Source organism: Ascaphus truei, chromosome 14, assembly GCF_040206685.1.
Source record: "Ascaphus truei isolate aAscTru1 chromosome 14, aAscTru1.hap1, whole genome shotgun sequence".
Taxonomy (NCBI): Eukaryota; Metazoa; Chordata; class Amphibia; order Anura; family Ascaphidae; genus Ascaphus; species Ascaphus truei.
In genome coordinates, this window is record NC_134496.1 from 30,443,095 (window position 1) to 30,463,613 (window position 20,519).

A 20,519-nucleotide genomic window follows, 5' to 3' on the forward strand; every position below is an offset into this window, starting at 1 on the left:
AAAAAAAATGCACATTGACTGATGTCTGGTGAATTGTTGTTGTATGATTGTTGTATTGTTGTGAATTGATGTATGGCAAATTGTCTGCGAACGATGACTGCAGTCACCGTTATTTTTGTTACTAAAAAATGACTTAGTGTAATGTTGCTATTTCTGAACCCATGTCACATCTAAGTTACATGTAATGCAGACATAACAGAACAAATATTGATATTATAATGAAACTACAATCTCTTTATTACATATATTATATAGGCTCAGTTTAGGCCAAAAGAATAAAACATTATGTAATGCCATTTACCAAACACCCATTTTAGTTGGTTACAGTTTATTATATATTGTAGACTTCATCCTATTTTATCAATAGTGGGGAGAAAGAGTAGGGAACTCCAGCAGGCACAACATCTTTATCTCATTCTTAAAAGTTGTTTGTTTCTTTATTTAGAATGGTATATGCTGGAAGTTCTTTCTTTGACTTCTTGTAGCCTCTTTTTATTCAGTGGTGGAGTTACCTGCTCTGTCTCTATATACTTTTAATACAACTGGATGAGAGTCATTATACCGATTCTCCCTATAAGTACTTTCAAACTGTGGATTTGTGCAAGGTGATCTACTACTTTTCACAAACATTACCAATGAAAGGATACATAAGCAATTCAGTGGTTGGTACTAATGGGATAGTAAAACACCTTGCAATCCTAGAACTTAGATGTATATTTTATCTTTTATACTGAATACATGTAAAATGTTTATATAATTATAACATATTGGAAACTCATCCAAGGTTTCCACCATACGTGGATCCCATTGCAAACCCACTAGAGTTAGATGGTTCAATCTTCATAAATATCTAAAGGTGTGTGCTCTCTTTCCTCATAACAGCTCTGTAGATGGAGGGGCAGTGCTCTTGATAGAGATGTTCCACCAATGTATTACTCCCAGGAACCATAGTTGCTTTTCTATCTCTATTCGCGTAGTTCCAAAGATGCAAAGCATATGAGTTGTCGAAATTTGGAAACTTTTTCCAAATCTGGTAGTAAGTCATCCAAGATGAGCATGGAATAGGGTAGAAACGTTTGGGGTTTAGGAAGGACATGTTTCCACATAAGATGTCCTCTTCAGCCTTGAAATCAGTCAATACACAGAGCTTTTTCAGAATGCGTAAGAAGAGTGCTGGTCCTTGGTGTCCCCACACTGCTCCATTATAGTTCTGGACAAAGCTTTCCATGCAGTTCCAGGCAAAACTGTGTCTGGGAGAAAGTCCAAAAACACCATTACTACCAAGCTGAGACATTTCAGCAGCAAGAAAGTTCTTATCTGGGATGGCTCGAATTGAGATTAGGTCAGTGTCCATATAAAAACCACCATGTTTCCAAATCAGGGCCAACCTGCACCCATCTGCACTGACATGGATCCAATGAACTTCCAATTCAGGATTAACCTACAGTATAAATATAATAGAAACACAATCAGTGGTGGAAGCTGAAAAAAAAGAACTGATTCATAAGACATTCTCTAGTTCCTTGGTCCTATACATTTGGATGCCATGGATCATAACTATAGTGTAATTAAGAACACAAAGTCATTATCAGTTCATATTGTACTGAAATCATGTAACTGTACAGTTCCAACCATAAGATAAATATGGGCTCTTCCCATACTGTATGTGTTTCACAGTTTCCTTGACTACATCCTCAAGACAGGAGGTTAATTAATTATATTACTGTAGTTCACACTGTTACATATCAATTGTCCACTTCTCACTAACTCCTCTAGTTAACAGTCCTGAAATGGCAAGTTTTGCACATGGGGAAACATTACAGTAAAGACTTTGAAACATTGACATTAAAAATACACTAGGAGAAGGTGATGCTATGTGCATATGTTTTGCTTCAAAAAAAAATATTTAGAGTGTATGTTGAATATGGGTATTTAAAGTATATATGGTATGTGTGTGTTACACTGATGTTGCATGTTTGGTATGTGTGTATATGGTGTAGTGTCTGTGTGAATATAATGGGAGGAAAGAGGATGGGGGGAAGGAGGGGAGGAGGGAGAGGATGGGTAGGGAGGAGAGAGAGGATGGGAGAGAGAGGAGAAATATTGGGGGAAGTGAGGAGAGAGAGGATGGGAGAGGGAGGATGACAGGGAAGAAGGAGACAGGGGATAGAGGAGAGACCGAGAAAGGGGGTGGAGGTGAGAAGATGGAGGGGACTGAGGAGAAAAATATGGAGGGGAAGGAGAGAGGACTGGGGAGAGAGGAGGAGAAGGAGGAGGGGCGAGAGAGAATGGGGGAGAGGGAATGGGGGGAGAGGATGGAGGGTTAGGAGATGGTGAGAGAGATGATGGGGGAGAGGGAGGAAGAGAATGAAGATGGGGAGAGGATGCACTGTGTGTACTGTATGTGGTGTGCATGTGTAAATATAGTGTTTGTTCGTGCATGCTGTGTTCATCCGTTGTGTGTATTTGGTTTGTTATCATGTGTGGTATGTGTTGCTGATGTGTGTATTTGAACACACACATCCTCTGTAAGCACAGAACCTAAACCCACCACATCATAAATATTTGTGTCAAAAGGAGTGCTACTAATATTGTGACAAATATAGAGTAATGCAGGTAATCTGTAAAGAAGAATCAAGTTAAACGTAACTGCCGGTGCTCGACATCAAGTGGAGTATCCAATAGTCCCAGTGATACAGCTTTAGGTATGAGAGAAATACAGGCTCATGGACTTCCACAGCAAAAAGGTGTTTAATGAGCCACAAGATCTTGTGGCTCATTAAACACCTTTTGATTTGGAAGTCCACGTGACTTCATATATAGAATGATTGGGACCTCATGTATAGAAAAAAAGACAAAAAGCCCTAGTGCTACTGTATTATACTGTACATCTAACTTGACAAATTACATGGTAAATACTTATCTGTATATAGTGTATATCTGGTTTGTTTGTATATTGTGCATTTGCATACAGTATGCATGGAGATTGCCAATTTGGGTGCATGTAGAATGCGTCTGTGTATGGTGTGTTGACCACCTGGTTCCTGTGTTCAGCTTAAATGTGCCAGTCAGGCCTTCCCCCTCCTCCCTCTCCTGTTGTTACCACATGGTCACTCTTATGGGCAGAGCCATAAATGACTTCACAGAAAGTATCAATGGGATAGCTGGTATATGCAGAACACTGAACATTGCCACACACAGAGGGAAATCATGAAGCCCATAACTTGGGAGATTTTACTTTGTTAATATTATTGATTTTCAAGCCTGTATTTTCTAAGCGTGGTTATACCATTAAACACAGTCTGGTGCCTAAAGACACCTTACGGTCTATTAATTTTTGTTGAGCAACCATTCAGAAAGTAAATCTAAACTACATACAGGACCATATTTACTATTATAGTAAGCAGAGCTAAGACATAAGAGACACCTTAATAGATCTGTAACGTGTCTTATAAGTTAGCCCCACTTTTTAATATGCCCCAAAGTGTCACTTGCGCCCTGTTTAACTGAAATAATTTAGAGTGAATTTGACAAAGTTAATAATCTAGTTTGAATCATGTACAGTAAATCACTCCATGTCGCATTTTCATGATTTGGGAATTTGAGCCATGAATTTGCACAAATACCTCACTCATCTCTATTAACAAGTAATGAAGTCCAAATAACCTTACCTTCATAAACCAGGGGAGTAGAGGTGTATCCTTAAACACCTCCTCCATTCTCAGAGGGAAGAAGTAGACATTATCAAAAGATGAGAGGGTTGGGAAACTCTTCCGTGTTCTGTTCATATCGTCTTCCGAGGATATGTTGGTCAAACCTTTCATGAAAAAAACCACAGGCCTATCATGGTACACACGGGCTGCTGACTCAATGGCACATAATACATGGGAAGGGGGCTCCATTCTGTTAGTGGTCTCTAAAAATATGATCCCATTTCCATGTCTCAGAACATCCTCTGGACTAATGGCCTTGGAGCTTACGGGTTCTATAGAGAAGAGAGGTTTGCAAAAAATGCAGCTTTGCTTGTAGTTTAATCTATAGATGAAGCCAATGGTTGATAAGACCACGAGGAAGGCACATATTTTTTTGGCATTGTTTTGAAATCTGGTGATCATTCTGCAAAAGAAAACAATGGGAAAGTCTTCTTATGAACATATATAGAGACAGTAGAGTCAATGCAATTAAGGAACAAAATTAGTGCACAGAAAGTCATTGAATATAGACACAGGATTATAATGCTTCTCTGGCCACATTGGACAAAAACAGCACGGGATTTATCCAAGACTAAAACCAATGGGATACCATTTATTGTATATATCTGGTGGTGTTTTTTTTCTGGTTCTTCCTAGTTTTGCTGCCAGGTGTCTGATAGATAAATATTGATGAATCTCCGGCACTCCAAGTTAAATATTTGATCAACATGCTATAGGGGCCTTTGCACTAAGCACTAAGCAGCGATAAGCCACATATCACCGCCTTATCACCAAAAAGGCCTACAGCGATTTATTAAGCCCCGATAAGTCGTCGATAAGAGATGTTTTCGGCATATTTTTTTGTAGAAAAAAAAAAAACACCAAACGAGTGCGAGAAACCACTTATCGCCAGGTTTTCAAACTCATGCAATTCTAGTAGCCCCGATTATCTTATCGAGGCTAATCGCGGCTCTAGAATTGAGAATTTCTCTAACAATCGTCCCACCAGGAAAAGTAGGCAGGAAGGTGGTAAGAAGCTTCTGAGAAGCAGCGAGACGGGATTTAGACAAAAAATGCATTTTTCCTGCATCGATTGATTCCAGAGTCTCCGGAGCTGATATCCATTAATATCAGCCCCGGAGATCCCCGGCATGAATCCCATGCAATAAAAATGCATTTACAGGCAACTTCATTATCATAGCGGCTAACCGCTAAGGCAATGAAGGGGTTAAGGAACAACAGCAGCTTAATTGGGGACAGAGGGGGTGGGTGAAGCAGGTACTTGGCCTTTCATTTACCCCCTCTGCCCCCAGTAAACATTACAATATCTACTAACCACCAATACACAACCCACCCACCCCCTGTGCCCCCATAAACCATTAATTTTTTATACACAGGATTGATACCAGAGGCCACAGGGGTCCCTGAGTGGTCCCAGAGGGTGTCCGTGGGACTCCAGGTGGTCCCCGCGGGTGTCTGTGTGTTCTCGGGCGGTCCTCGCAGGTGTCCAGGGACCCCAACGGGGCCCCCGGGGGGTCCCCACAGGTGTCTTGGGCTCCTCGGGTGGTCCCCATGTGTGTTCAGGGGTCCTCGGGTGGTGTGCAGGGGTCCCCACTGGCCTGTGACCAATCCTGTTTCAAAAAAACAAATTTGGAAAACATTGCAATAAATACACCTCTCACCCCCCTCCCCCCAAACATATAGTACTGTAATGGTCAAAATAACTATTATCCTGATATGGCTAATAGCTTATGTGTCCATTATTAAATAAAACATTAGCCATAAATAAATTAAAATAAACGTTCTACTTACCCCTGCCATCATGAAGGGTGTCCACGTCAGCATACTGTTGGGCCATGTCCTCCGATGCCAGCAAGAATACTCCAAAAAATACAATCTAATGGCCCCTAACCCCTTAATCACCGTAGCATTTAATCATTTAATAACCGCTATAGTAATTAAGGTGTTAACCCACCCTACCCCAATACCCACCCTGGAGGCCTAACCACCCACCCTGGGCCCACAATACCCACCCGGTACCCATTGATTGGCATAGTGGTACATCATACCCATATAATATGGGTATGATAAGCCACTATAGTAGTCAATGGTCACCCCAATAAAAAAGCATGAAGGCCAAAAATACACAATAATAAAATATATACATAAGCACCCCAATTAAATACATAAATGCTCTAGCAACTTATTAAATACATAAATAAAAGTAGTAGCCAACCAATTAAATAAATAAAAGCACTAGACAACCAATTAAATACATAAATAAAAGCACTAGCCAACACATCGATTCAAACCAGGAGCCAACAAAAGAAATAATGAATTAAACAATCGTAAAAGATCAAACCAGGAGCCAACAAAATAAATATTGAATTAAAAACGCTAAACATACTGCAGTGCCGACGGTTATTCTAACACAAACCAGTGGCAATCGCCAAAAAGACCCATGTACATGCTGGGTACATGCTGGGTACATGCTGGATCGTGTTTAAGGCAAGTTTAAGGCATTTCTGCATTGACTAATGGCCCATCAGATTAACAGCGGGGGTCCCTAGCAGTCCCATTCAAACTGAATGGGACTGCCAGGGACCCCTGCTGTGTTAATCCGATGGGTCATTAGTCAATGCAGAAATGCCTTAAACTTGCCTTAAACTAGCCAGGTTTCACCCATCATGTACCCAGCATGTAACCGGGCTAGTTTAAGGCAAGCCTTAGAATACTCGTTGTCTCGTCTGTACATAAATAAAAGCACTAGCCAACCAATTAAATAAATAAAAGCACTAGCCAACAAAAGAAATAATGAATTAAAAACGCTAAACAATCGTAAAAAGCAATAAAAACAAGCCATACAAATTACAAACAATTTAAGCCAGACAATCAACAAAAATAGAAAAAATACACACAATTGAAAATAAGCATTTGCCAAAAAAAGCATTGGCTATCACTGTATTGATCTATACCCTAAAGGGGCACAAATAAATACATTAGCAGCCAAAGGGCAATGAAAAACATTAAAAGAAAAATACAATAAAAAAACCTGTAAAAATAAAATAACATACATTCAATATTTTTCTTACCTTTAGAAGTGTTGGCCCTCCAAATCCAGGGGTATCATGAAGCTCTCGTACTGCAACGTCATCAAAGTCAATCCAATGCCATCCACCTTGAAGATCCGAAACAGGTAACAAAATTCTTCTCTCTTTTATCTTCTATCACTTTCTTCTTTCTTCATCTGTCATTATTGATTTATTTTCTTTAATCTTCATTCTTTATCTGTCAATCCATATATGGCCTGTGACGTCACTTTTTCAGATCAGATGGTACAGCTCCAATCTGATTGGATGCTGTATCATGTGCCCGCCTCTTTTTTTTTAGTTAAGGATGTGACGTCATCTCCAAGGGAGGTACGTCACATCCTTAAAACCACATGGCTATATCACATGGTATAACAGCTAATGGGATTGAAGACAGTTCCATTGGTTGCTGTACCATGTGATAGGTTACATTAGTTCAAAAGGATGTGACACCATCCTTTAAAGTGACGTCACATGACCGTGGGAATCAAATGCGTAGGAGATTCTGGCACCCCATAACGGGGCCTGTATCTCGGGAAGTAGGTTTGATGGTGAGGGGGTACCCAGGCCAATAATAAATATATTATGCCCGGCTGGGTGCCCCTGAGCCATATTGGGGATTTATGAAGTTGGAAGCTCTGCAACCCAAGTATGGCATGTAACAATATTGTAGTGAAAAATGTATGTATGTTTTACTATTCCAGGAGTGTCAACCAGCGGAGACCAGAATAGTAAGACGGGCAGGGGAATAAATCACATTCAAAAGTCCATAATATGTCCAAAACCCCAGAACCCAGGGTGGGGTTCAGAGTATCTCCCATCAGGTATAAGGTGACAAGAGAAATATTGTTTCTAATTTAAAGTGTATAAGGTAGCAATGTTTTACCTGTGAAAGTGGAAAGGAAAAATGTTTTTAAAGTCCAGCATTTGGCAGCATAGAAAGCGGCTTTTTGCTAACTTTTGCTAGGAAGCTCCTAGAGTGCTGAAACTTGCTGTGAGCGTCGTTCAGGGACAAACATGGAAAATCCCATAACTCAATTTTTATACGTTTTTATAAAAATTGATGAATGAAAATCCCTCTATTTTAATTGTTCCAACATGTTCCACGTTGGGACATTTCATTAAAAACACTGAAGACAGAAAACAATTATTTTCTGATCGCACAAACTTAGAAATGCATGGCAGTAAATTCCTGTGGATGAGCTGAGCATATCCAGCTCCGGACTTCTAGGGCATCCCGCTGTCTTGATGCTGCAATGTCTGTAGAAGTCCAGAGTTGAAAGGATCAAACCTACTAAGGTGTCAGGTTGGGCGGGGTAACCCAAGTACCCCCATCTTAGTGTAAAGTCCAGGCAGATTGGCAAATGGCTGCCCAGCCCAGACTTAGTGTCGCCAGGTAGAGGGGCCGGGTCTCATATGCTAAGCGGCAAAGATGCGAAGTTCGCGCATGCCCTTAGCAGAATGAGAAGCCACCTCTGGATTGGCTGCACGGGTTAGGTATAGGAGTTTTAACCCAATAAGAATCCCTGCAGGCCATCGGGATCAAGATTCAGCTAAGCTTCATTTTAAAATTCATAACATCGTAACAAGATTCAAGAGTTCGTAAGAACTGAGGTTTCAAGTACCAATACAGCAGTGGCAGAACGAACGAAGCAGCTCCGGCGGAGTACACAGCGGTTGCGACTGGCACCACTGACTGAGGACTGTTTCCAGCTCTGTTTGTGAGCATCTCCTGTTCTTGGGAAATTGCTCCTAGAGACTTTGGTTTTCAAGATTTCGTTTTCGGAACAAGTTACTTCATTTGCCCCGTCCCATTAAGTGTATTTTGAGTGTAATTGTGTAGCAATGTGTGTATGTCATTTCGTGGAAATAAATTACAATTTATTTTATCTCTTTGTTTTGCTCAATCAAATGATCCGGGTATAAAAGGTGTTAAAAGTGCTGGTCTCTCGTGACAATAGGGGGTCCCCGGACTTGTAATCAATGTGGTTCTTCTCCGGAGACCCCCTGCTGCAATATACTTGTAATAAAATGTAAATTAAATAACTTTAATTTCTGCCGAGATTGGCGCAGGGCGAGGTGGCTCTCTCTCTCTCTGTAGCAGAGAGAACTCGCCGGGTGAGCCCTTTTCAGAGAGACGTTCTTCACATCGCCGGCTAATCGCCAATTTTGCGAATGTTGCCATCACAGGTATTCTGGGCTTTCTACATACTGTTATAGCAAAGCTGTCAAAAATGGTAATGTAAAAAACCTGGCGATTTTTTTTATCGGAGCTTAGTGCCCCGTATTCTTTTTACATAACAAGACCAATGTTTCCATCTCTAACGGCCTTATTCTGTTTCCCATCAATGAAAACATGCAAACAAGAACCACTATGCACAGCTAGGGGGGCATGCAGTAAGCGTCAAAAAGTCACCTTTCGCCCGTTTTGCGCCAAAAATGCCTACAAAGATTCAGTAAGCCCCGAGAAGTTGGCAAAAAGCGAAAAAACCGGCATGTTTCTTGGCAGGGTTTTTTTCGGCAGAGGCGCGGCGAAAATGCACTTTTCGCTGCTACTAGCCATATTTTCAAACCCGCTCAAATAGTAGCCCCGAGCAGCGTTTCGCCGCTACTCACCGCTCTACAATGGAGATTTTCACGCAAATCCGTCACGGCAACTCTAGTTGGCAAGTTAGTGGGGGAGAAGCATCGGCAAGGGCGACACTTAGAAAAAATCAGGCCTTTTTCCTGCCTGGGATTGATGCTGGGGGTTTCCAGAGCCGATACCCATTAATACCAGCACCGGAGCCCCCCGGCATGCATCCGAGCCAGGAACAATGCATTTACAGCCCACTTCATTACCTTAGCGGCTAACTGCTAAGGCAATGAAGGGGTTAACCACCCGTGCCAGGTTTATTGTGGGTAGCGGTGATGTGTGAAGGGTGTATTTGGCCCTTGGTGGGTGTTTAGGGCTTGCGGGGGGGGGGGGGTTGCGGGTGGACTTAACCCCTTCATTACCTTAGGGGTTAATACCGCTATGGTCATGAAGGGGTTAAGCCCTCCCGCTACGCACCCGCAAGGCCTAAACACCCACCGTTGGGGCTAATACCCACTTCACCCACCCCTGCTAGCCACAACAAAAAAAACTACACACTACAGCCCCACAATAAATAAATAAATATATAAATATAAATATATATATATATATATATAAGTTAAGTTACGTGAGTAAAAAGTGACAAAAACCCTCCACAGCAATGCATATAGCAAATATTCCTGTATGCTCATTTGCATGTTTTAGGCAGGTCTGCAACCCCGCCTTTCTCCATTATCACCCAGCACACAGCACTTCCACTGCAGCAAGGGACACACAGCGAGACACACACACACAGTGACACACAGCGAGACACACACAGTGACACACAGCGAGACAGACACACAGTGACACACAGCGAGACACACACACACACAGCGAGACACACACACACACAGCGAGACACACACACAGTGACACACAGCGAGACAGACACACAGTGACACACAGCGAGACACACACACACACAGCGAGACACACACACAGCGAGACACACACACAGCGAGACACAAACAGCGAGAGACACACACAGCGAGACACACACACAGCGAGACACACAAACAGCGAGACACACACACAGCGAGACACACACACACACAGCGAGACACACACACACACAGCAAGACACACACACAGCGAGACACTCACACACACAGCGAGACACACACACAGCGAGACACACACACACACAGCGAGACACACACACAGTGAGACACACACAGCAAGACACACACACACAGCGAGACACACACACAGCGACACACACACACACACACACACACACACACACACACACACTGTGAGACACACACACACTGTGAGACACACACACTGTGAGACACACACACTGTGAGGCACACACACTGTGAGGTGCACACACACACACACACACACACACACACACACACACACACACACACACACACACACACACACACACACACACACACACACACACACACACACACACACAGTGTGAGACACACACACTGTGAGACACACACAAACACACGCACACACTGTGAGACACACACACACACGCACACACACACACACACTGTAACGTACGTGCTTGCCACAAACTGGTACCGGACCGCGGGGCTGAGGTGGGGATGTGTAAACACCAACCTTAGGCCACGGAGTCAGGTCCGGAGTGCGGATTCCATAATCAGACATAGCCAGGTCAGGATTGGTGTTCCCTGCCTAGGTGTCAACGCTTAATTTGATTAGGGGTAGAAAGAAAACAGCATTCAAATATGTTTTTTAACCAAGCATTGTCTGCATAACTAAGCATTTAATATGCTAATCCGTCTACTATAGGCACGCAGCTACATTTGCTTTTTAACCTTTATCTCTGTAATATCTCAAAATTACATTGTCACGATATGTGTTATTAAACTTGATTTTAGACCGTTTTTTCCGCGTTTACATTAAGACCATTAATATTATATATAAAAGATTTTGGTTAGTAGTGTACCATAAAAGGGCTCTTTCCCTGAGGATCGTGTCTCTACAACACGACTCCTCAGCCTCTCTATATAGTCTGACTATCTTCCTGGTAGCACACATTACCAATACTAACTTGAGCGAGGTTTTCTCTTCCTTTTATTGGCTAAAAATACACCCTCCTAACAGCAGTGGCAAGTAATGAGTTCATTAAATGTTTTTAAGGTGTAGTCTGCTTAGGTTTAAACTACAGTAGGTGATTTAAGAAAGATAATTAAGAGAAATAATGAGCTTAAAAGCAGAGAATTAGGCTAAGGCCACGGTGTCTGCGCTGCACGCGCGCCTGCCAGTGCAAGGGATTTTCAGAGCTGAACTGCATTGGTTTCAGGTCCGGGGACCCCCTGCTTCCCGAGAAACAGGCCCCGTTATGAGGTGCCCCCCCCCTTCATTTGTACAGTGGCTTCATTATGCCACTGTACAAATGAATGGGTGAAGGGTGGGTATCGGGGCAGTGTGGCTTAACCCCTTAATTACCTTTGCGGCTATTAACCGATAAGGTGATTAAGGGGTTAACTGATATCAGAATGTATTCGCTATGTATTGTTTTGGCAACGGAGGACAGAGGGCTCTTGCTGGCGACGGGGCTTCATATTAATGAGGTAAGTAGAATGGTATTTATTTTATTATCCTAGTTAATGTGTTTAATAATGGACAAAAAAAGCTATTATCCATATCTGTATAATAGTTATTTTGCACATTACTGTATGTGTTTGGTGGTGGTGGTGGGGGGGTTGTATTTATTTAAATGTATAGGACAGATTTATTTATTTTTACATACAGGGTTGGACCCGTAAGGACCACCAAAGGGCCCCCAGACCCCTGTGGGAACCACCCAAGGACCCTCAGACACCTGTGGGGCTGACCCAGGGCCCCCCAGAAACCTGCGGGCCCACCCGTGGAGACCCCATTTGGGGCCCACGGTGACCCGCGGAGACCACCTGGAGGACCACGACGCCTGACGGGGACCACCCGTAGGCCTCCAGACCCTGTGTGTACCCCTTCTCTGGGCCACTGTGGGGCCTGCGGACACCCACCAGGACCACCGGGGACTCCCGTGGGCCCAAGGTATTAACCCTGTATGTAAAATAATAAATCATGTATTTATGGGGGGGGGGCACAGGGGTGGGGGTAATGTATTGTTTATTAAATATAGTTATGATTATTGGGGCTAGCGGGGGTAGGGGAAGGGGATATTGTCCCCTTGCCACGCTGGGTAGGCCTCCAGAGTGCGTAGTGTGTGAGGGTGGTTAGGTCTCACTGGGTGGGTAGTCGGGGAGGGTGTTTAGGCCTCCCGAGTGGTGGGTGAGGTTGGGTTAACCCCGTAATGACTATAGAGGTTAATAACCGTTAACATGATTAAGGGTTAGGGGACATTACATTGGCTCTTTTTATTCTAGTTTATGTTTTGCACCATAGGAGGGGGGCATGGACGGTGATGAAGATGAGGATGGCCTTCATCATGGCAGCCAGACATGGGTGAGTGCAATATGTATTAATTGTATTTATTGTGCTTTATGTATTTGAAATGGGCAAATGCACTATTATCCACATGTGGATAATAGTAATTTTGAACATTACTATACTGTATGTGTTAGGGGGGGGTGTATTTATTTAGAAGTATTTATGTGTTTTTTAATTATTTTTGGGGGGCACAGAATTGGTACTGCAGGCCCACGGGGACACCTGCAGAGAATACCCGAGGCCACCGCCGGCCTATAGTATCATTGCTGTGCATATACGTACTGTATGTTAGGGGTGTATAGGGGTTGTTGGTGTAATATATATATATATAACAACTCCTATTTGCTACAACTGAGACCTGGCTCACTCAGTCTGACTCTGCTCTGGAAGCTGCCCTCTCTTATGGTGGCCTTTCTTTCTCCCACACTCCGCGCACTGATGGCAGGGATGGAGGGGTGGGGCTCCTGCTCTCCTCTCTCTGCCGTTACCGAACCCTTCCTATTCCTCCATCTCTTGCTTTTCCCTTCTTTGAGGCTCACACTGTCCAGATCTTCTCTCCTCTTCCTGTCGATGTGGCGGTCATCTATCGCCCACCTACCTCTACTCATCCCCCTTCTGCCTTTCTCTCTCACTTTGAATCCTGGCTCTCTTTCTTTCTCTCCTCAGACTCCCCTGTTCTTCTCCTTGGGGACTTCAATTGCCACTTTGATGACCCCTCTCTCCCTTGGGCTTCCCGCTTTCTCTCTCTAACCTCTTCTTTTGGCCTTCAACAGTGGACAGCAGCCAGCACCCACAAGGATGGCCACTACTTAGACCTGGTTTTCACTAAAACTTCTCTCTCTCCGATTTCTCTATGTCCCCTTTTCCTCTCTCTGACCATCACCTCATCTCATTCTCTCTATCTCGCTTCTCCCCTTCTCCACCTCCATCTACCCCCAGGTTTTGCAGAAACCTGCGCTCTATTCCCACACGTGCATGCTGCGTTCCTCCACTCGTTCCTCTGAACGCCTCTGGAGGAAATCTCATACTCTCGCAGACTTCCTTCACTACAAATTTATGCTATCCTGTTTCAACTCTGCCCTCTCGCAAGCTAAACAAGCCTACTTTTCTTCACTAATCAGCATGCACAAGTCTAACCCACACCGACTGTTCTCTCTCTTTGATACTCTACTCAAACCACCCTCAGCTGCCTCTCCTTCCTCCATCTCCGCTCAGGACTTTGCTGACTATTTTAAGGAAAAGGTGGAATCCATACATCAGAAAATCCCCTCTGTTTCTTCCTCCCATCCTACACCTCTTCCTTACTCTCCTCCTGCCTTCCTTGACTCTTTTTCCACTGTCTCAGAGGAGGATGTGTCGCTGTTGATCACCTCTTCTCCCCTACCACTTGCTCTTTTGACCCCATTCCCTCCCATCTCCTAAAACCTCTTGGTCCTACTATTATCGCTACGCTCACACACATTTTTAACTCCTCCCTCTGCTCTGGAACCTATCCATCCTCCTTCAAACATGCAACAGTTATACCATTACTCAAAAACAGCAAGCTTGACCCTACCTGGCTTTCTAACTATCGACCTGTCTCCCTCCTGCCTTTTGCCTCTAAACTCCTTGAACGTCTTGTATTGTCTCGCTTGCTCCATTTTCTCAACACCTATTCTCTCCTAGGCCCTCTACAATCTGGCTTCCGCACTGCTCACGCCACGGAAACAGCCCTCACTAAAATAACTGATGACCTCCATGCTGCCAAAGACAGAGGTCATTACACTCTGCTCATATTACTCGACCTTTCTGCAGCATTTGACACCGTGGACCACCCTCTTCTCCTTCACATTCTCCACACTCTTGGTATTCGGAACAAAGCTCTATCCTAGATCTCATCCTACCTTTCCCATCGTACTTTCAGTGTCTCTTCTGTTAACACCTCTCCCTCTCTATTGATCTCACTGTGGGGGTACTCCAGGGCTCTGTACTTCTCTTTTCTCTGTACACACTCTCTCTAGGTGACCTAATAACATCTTGTGGGTTTTAGAAAACACCTCTATGCTGACGACACACAAATTTACTTTTCAACACCCGACCTTACACCTGCTGTACAAACCAAAGTCTCTGAATGTCTCTCTGCTATATCATCCTGGATGGCCCTCCGCCGCCTTAAACTCAACATGGCTAAAACAGAGCTCCTCATACTTCCTCCCAAACCTGGCCCTACTACCTCCTTCCACATTACTGTTGGAATTACGATCATTCACCCAGTAGCCCAAGCACGCTGCCTAGGGGTCACACTCGACTCCTCTCTCACATTCGCCCCTCACATTCAAAACATATCTATAACCTGTCGCTTTTCCCTCCGCAATATTACATACCGTATTTCCTCGATTGTAAGATGCAGGTTTTTTCCCTTTTTCACGTGGCTGAAATAGGTCTGCGTGTTACAATCAAAATCGTGTTACTGGGAAAAAAAAACAACAGCCAGGGGGCGCTGCTGGAGATGCCTGCCGGGTTTTCTGTGTGCAGCAAACATGTCTGCGATCACGGGCCCGCCTCCTCCCCCTCGTGCAGAGGGATATGCTGCAGATGCTGGCCGGGTCTTAGCATAACAACATAGTTGCGAACACAGCCCCACTCCCCTCTGTGCAGAGAGATCATGGCCGCCCCCCCTCCATGAGGTGCAGAGAGTTCAGTGGAAATTGACGGATAGGGGTATGTCTTCATAGCAGCCCCCCTGTCAAATCTCTGTGAGATGCACGTGCAGAAGGAGATCTGTGTGTGTATCTCTGTGTGTGTGTGTGTGTGTGTATCTCTCTGTGTGTGTGTGTGTGTGTGTGTGTGTGTGTGTGTGTGTGTGTGTGTGTGTGTGTGTGTGTGTGTGTGTGTGTATATCTGTGTGTGTGTATATCTGTGTGTGTGTGTGTGTATAAATATCTGCGTCTGTGTGTATCTCTGTGTGTATCTGTCTGTCTCTCTATGTGTGTCTTTCAGTCTGTCTCTCTGTGTGTCCTTCCATTCTCTCCCTCTCCCCATCCTTCCTATCTCTCTCCCCCTTCCCTCCTATCTCTCTCCCCCCTTCCCTCCTATCTCTCTCTCCCCCATCCCTCCTATCTCTCTCCTCCTTCCCTCCTATCCCTCTCTCCCCCTTCCCTCCTATCCCTCTCCCCCCTTCCCTCCTATCCCTTCCCCCCCTTACCTCCTATCCCTCTCCCCCCTCCCTCCTATCCCTCTCTTTCTCTCTCCCCCTCTCTTTTTCTCTCTCCCCCCATTCCCCTCTCTCTCCCTCTCTCCCCTCCCTTCCCTCCCTCCCTCCCTCTCCCCCCCTCCTCTCCTTCCACCCTTCTCTCCATTCTCTCCCCCCTTCTACCTCTCTATCCTCTCTCTCCCCCCCTCTCTCTCCCCCCCTCTCTTCCCCCCCCTCTCTTCCCCCCCCTCTTGCTCTCTCCCCCCAGAAAAAAATTCAGCACATTTAATATAATGTTTTTTTTCCCCCAAATTTTTTTATTAAATCATGGGTGCGTCTTAGAATCGATGGCGTCTTAGAATCGTGGAAATAGGGTAATAGTATATAGTGAACTTGAAGTATATTTAAGCCGAAGCTCGTGTGGATTCAATATACTGTAATAACAGGTACATGTATGTATTCTTAATCGTGTTAGCGTTTGCTTCCCTGTACATATCTGTGAATGTAACGTTCTCTATAGATAGCTATATGAGGTCATGATAATAGATTCAGGCTTAATACCTGAGATGGCAATAATCATCTGGTTATTTGTTTTTATAATGATATAGCCCTGCTCTGTTCTGCAGAGTACAGCCAATATTAAAAGGGAAATATGTCAGGAGCGGGAGATATGTCTACATCTATATACGATAATTAGCTTTTTTGGAGCCTCGGAGGTTATTCTCTGCACAACAGCTGTTACTGTTCAGAGGGATCAGCGGTCGCATTTAGATATTGCATAAAAGAGGCTCTGACATACAGTATATACACAAAATGAATACTCTGCTCTAACTTACATAAATGCAGTTACTGGACTCCTAACTCTAGGACATACTCTGCATAAACAGTTGACACAGAAGGAGATGTTACTCTTGTCTTGATAACACCATTATTTGTGAAAACTAGAGGTAACTCTCAATGTATTACTTCCTGGTTAAAATATTTTATAAAGAAATAATAAATACATAAATAAAATTAACCAATTCGGAGCTGGAGAGATGTCTGCTTGTTTGAACTGAAACTAGCTGCTGAGGGCAAGCGTAGTTACCATACTACTAATCGTGTTATAACTATCTATTATACTTACAGTATCAGTATATATTGAACTCCTAGCCACATGGTTAGAACTTAAAAGCTCTGAGCATAATAGTCTCACCCAAACCTGGATGCACTTGTGGGCGACCATTCGCTCTGCACAATAGGTATATACTATCTTTAGCATTCAGATGAGGGGCATTACCAAAGGGGCTAACAACCCCTGAACTAAGAGATAACCACTCTGTGCTATAGCACTATTAACCTGTATTCTGAAGGTTTTGTCAGCATTCAGGTTTAGAAGTTTCCCCTGTGTCTTTAAAGCAGCTCTACTGTTTCTTCTGGCAGGCTTAAGACATATGTCCCCATCGTCACAACTTGTGAGATTCGGGCACAATCTCCCTTTCTGTTTCAAGGGCAGGCTTCAAGGGCTGTGTCTGAGAGAGCGTGTGTCTGAGAGAGCGTGTGTCTGAGAGAGCGTGTGTCTGAGAGAGTGTGTGTCTGAGAGAGCGTGTGTCTGTGAGAGTGTGTCTGAGAGTGTGTGTCTGAGAGTGGAGAGTGTGTGTCTGACAGTGTGTGTCTGAGAGAGTGTGTGTCTGAGAGAGTGTGTGTCTGAGAGAGTGTGTCTGTGAGAGTGAGAGAGAGAGTGTGTGTCTGAGAGAGTGAGAGAGAGAGTGTGTGTCTGAGAGAGTGAGAGAGAGAGAGTGTGTGTCTGAGAGAGTGAGAGAGTGTGTGTCTGAGAGAGTGAGAGAGAGTGTGTGAGAGAGTGAGAGAGAGTATGTGTGAGAGAGAGTGTGAGAGATTGCATCTGAGAGAGTGAGTGTGTCTGAGAGAGTGTGAGAGTGTGTGAGAAAGTGAGAGAGAGTATGTGTGAGAGAGAGTGGGATAGATTGTGTCTGAGAGAGTGAGAGTGTGTGTCTGAGAGAGTGAGAGTGTGTGTCTGAGAGAGTGTGCGCCTGAGAGAGACACCAACTGCGCACTGCAACTGTTAGGTATGTATATACAACTTTGTTTTTACTTTGGGCGCCGCGGAAAAATCCTGATCGCCTTGGGGAGCCTTGAACCGAGTACAGCCTCCGTGAGGTTCCAAGACCCTAAGGTTGTTCAAAGAGCGCTAGGATTCGCTTCCATATGAGGTATAATATAAGGTGCGAATATAGGCTGATGAACTTAACGTAGATCTGAGCATAAATTCGTATTAACTTAATCTAATAGGTACTTTCTACATTTGCTTGAGAGCATATATATATATTTTTTTTGGGGGGGGGGGGGTCTGCCGGAACTTCATGCCACTGAAGACCAGTGACCAGATCTGAGCTGATTTGCTGACACCCGATCAAGCATTAACATACAAACTGTGGGCCTTATGCAGAGAGCATCGTTATTTCGAAATTCGCCATTTTTTGTACAATTTCGCGCAGAAACCGGCAGAAAATGGCGAGTTCCGAAAAACGCGCCATTTTGTTTTTTCAATTGCTAAAACTCGCCTCGCGGCTGGCGAGATCCTCCATCTCGCCATTTTTAAAACTCTCCGAATGCAGAGAGGTGCGAACGGCATAAAGCGGCTGTTCGCGCCAAAAAATGCCGCGATTCTCGCATTTTTGCCGCGCCAGGAAAAGATGGCAAGATGGCGCTCGCCGCCTATAGTAAAGGGGAAAAAAAGGCGCGAATTTGTTTTTACACGTTTCTGAAGCGCGCATCTCGCCAATTTAAACTCGCCACACGCATCCATGTTAAACATAGCAGAATTCGCACTTTTCTGCATATGGAGAATAAAACTCTCCAAAAAAGCTACTTTTTATGAAATTCGCCAATTTTAAAATTCTATGCTCTCTGCATAAGGCCCTGTATTTGGAACTGTTTTATTCTTTATTTTAAAATGTGAGTGCACATCTCATACATTATCTTCAGCACACCCCATCCACATTGCAGACCATCTGCACTATTGTGTTTTCTATTTTTCATAATTTGGTGCTATCTGCGCTCCCCAAAATCCACCGCCCAGTACTTCATTGAAGAGGACTCTGGACCTGCCTCTAAAAGGGTTTTGAGCTGCATTTCATATTATCACTTGTTTCGAGCACTATATATTTTTTATTAATATATATTTATTATCACTTATATTCATATTGCACTTCCAAATTAGAGCGCCTTACACTTTTCTTTTTTCAGTTTGAGTTCCATGCCTGCTACTCCAATGCACCATCTTTAGATGTCCCAGGACATTGATGAGGATGCGCAGTACTCAGACATTTAAAAATGGCACTGGAGTCAGAGCGCGTGCAGCAAAAAGTCAAGCAGCAGAGTATCGGTGGCAGTGTGGTTGCAGCCAAACCTCCAATACTTTAGGGCCAGTTGTAGAATGTTGCTGCCCTTATCTTTTTGCCAACCTGGCCTCCAATTCTTGCAGCGTACCGACGTCACGTGGCAAAGCATTTCCATTACAATGGGATACCATGTGATGTCATATTGTCATGGAAACGCATGTCCATGAGACGCTGTGGCGTCATTTGACGCCGCAATGCTGAAGGAGGAGCTCCACATTTTTAGTCTGCCCGTGGCACAATAATGTCTCTGGCCCTGCAAACGGGTGCAATAAAGTTGACTATGTCTGTAATTCCTAAAACTGTTTTATATGGTGAGAAAGAGAAGGCACGTGGGGGGGAAAAACTAGGGAAAATTGGGATAACCCATCATGAAAGACTAAAAAGTGCATACAAATAAATAAAATAAATACAAAATAATACTTTTAAAGTAGAAAAAAATCTTTAACCTCTTCACTGCTGAATATTACTAAACATGCGGAAGTGTCAGCAATAAAAGTGTTCCAAAAGTGGCTGAATCATTAAAGAAATAATGAATTTCGTTTAAAAATAGAATACTGTGAAATTTACACTTGGAAAAAGGTGGAAAAGACTGGTAATGTGTTTTAAAAAATAATTAAACAGGTGAAAATATACTGGTGCATGGTAAAGAAAAATGTAAGAAGGGTATTAAACCCTTTCATTATTGCAATTAATGCAGGATTACCAGAAAAGGTAAATTAAAAAGATGACAAAAACAGAAAAATAAATAATAGAGAAAAAAACAGGACCAGCATAATTAGATGAATATATCATATGTACATAGTAATATTAGAACAGCTTACCTTGTAGCAGTTGATATAAGTGTATCACCCATACTGTATGTCACTGTTCAATAAAATGCACTGTCTGATTTTCCAGTGCTGACATAGTTACTGTCTGACCTGCCCCTATATCTTATTTAGCCAATAACTATAACACTTGTTGAAGGTTCTATCCCACACACTGCACATGGCCAGAATTGTTTAAATGATGTAACCTTGAGTTGTACATTTAATTATAAACTAATCTATAATTTATATATCGCATTAAGCAGAGCAGTCAATTAGATTGTGAGCAATATACATATTCATATTGTTGCACAATGTT

The 20,519-nt window shown here is 43.5% G+C and overlaps 1 protein-coding gene across 1 annotated transcript; it reads right to left on the reverse strand.

Annotated features, from left to right (window-relative positions):
• Positions 1-260: 260 nt before the first annotated feature.
• Positions 261-20,310, reverse strand: LOC142465390 (alpha-1,4-N-acetylglucosaminyltransferase-like). The gene is made up of 3 exons (XM_075569358.1): positions 20,216-20,310; positions 3,672-4,116; positions 261-1,441 (listed from the first exon to the last, which is right to left on the reverse strand). Exons 1-3 carry the CDS (start codon positions 20,245-20,247, stop codon positions 851-853), a joined length of 1,068 nt encoding a protein of 355 aa, XP_075425473.1. The 5' UTR covers positions 20,248-20,310; the 3' UTR covers positions 261-850.
• Positions 20,311-20,519: the final 209 nt, after the last annotated feature.

Excerpts from the sequence above, each read along its gene's own strand:
- LOC142465390 (XM_075569358.1), bottom strand. The coding sequence starts at position 20,247 with ATGGGTGATACACTTATATCAACTGCTACAAG. Across the intron at positions 4,117-20,215 it reads CTTATATCAACTGCTACAAG|AATGATCACCAGATTTCAAA; the intron begins GTAAGCTGTTCT and ends TTTCTTTTGCAG. Across the intron at positions 1,442-3,671 it reads TACTCCCCTGGTTTATGAAG|GTTAATCCTGAATTGGAAGT; the intron begins GTAAGGTTATTT and ends TTTATACTGTAG.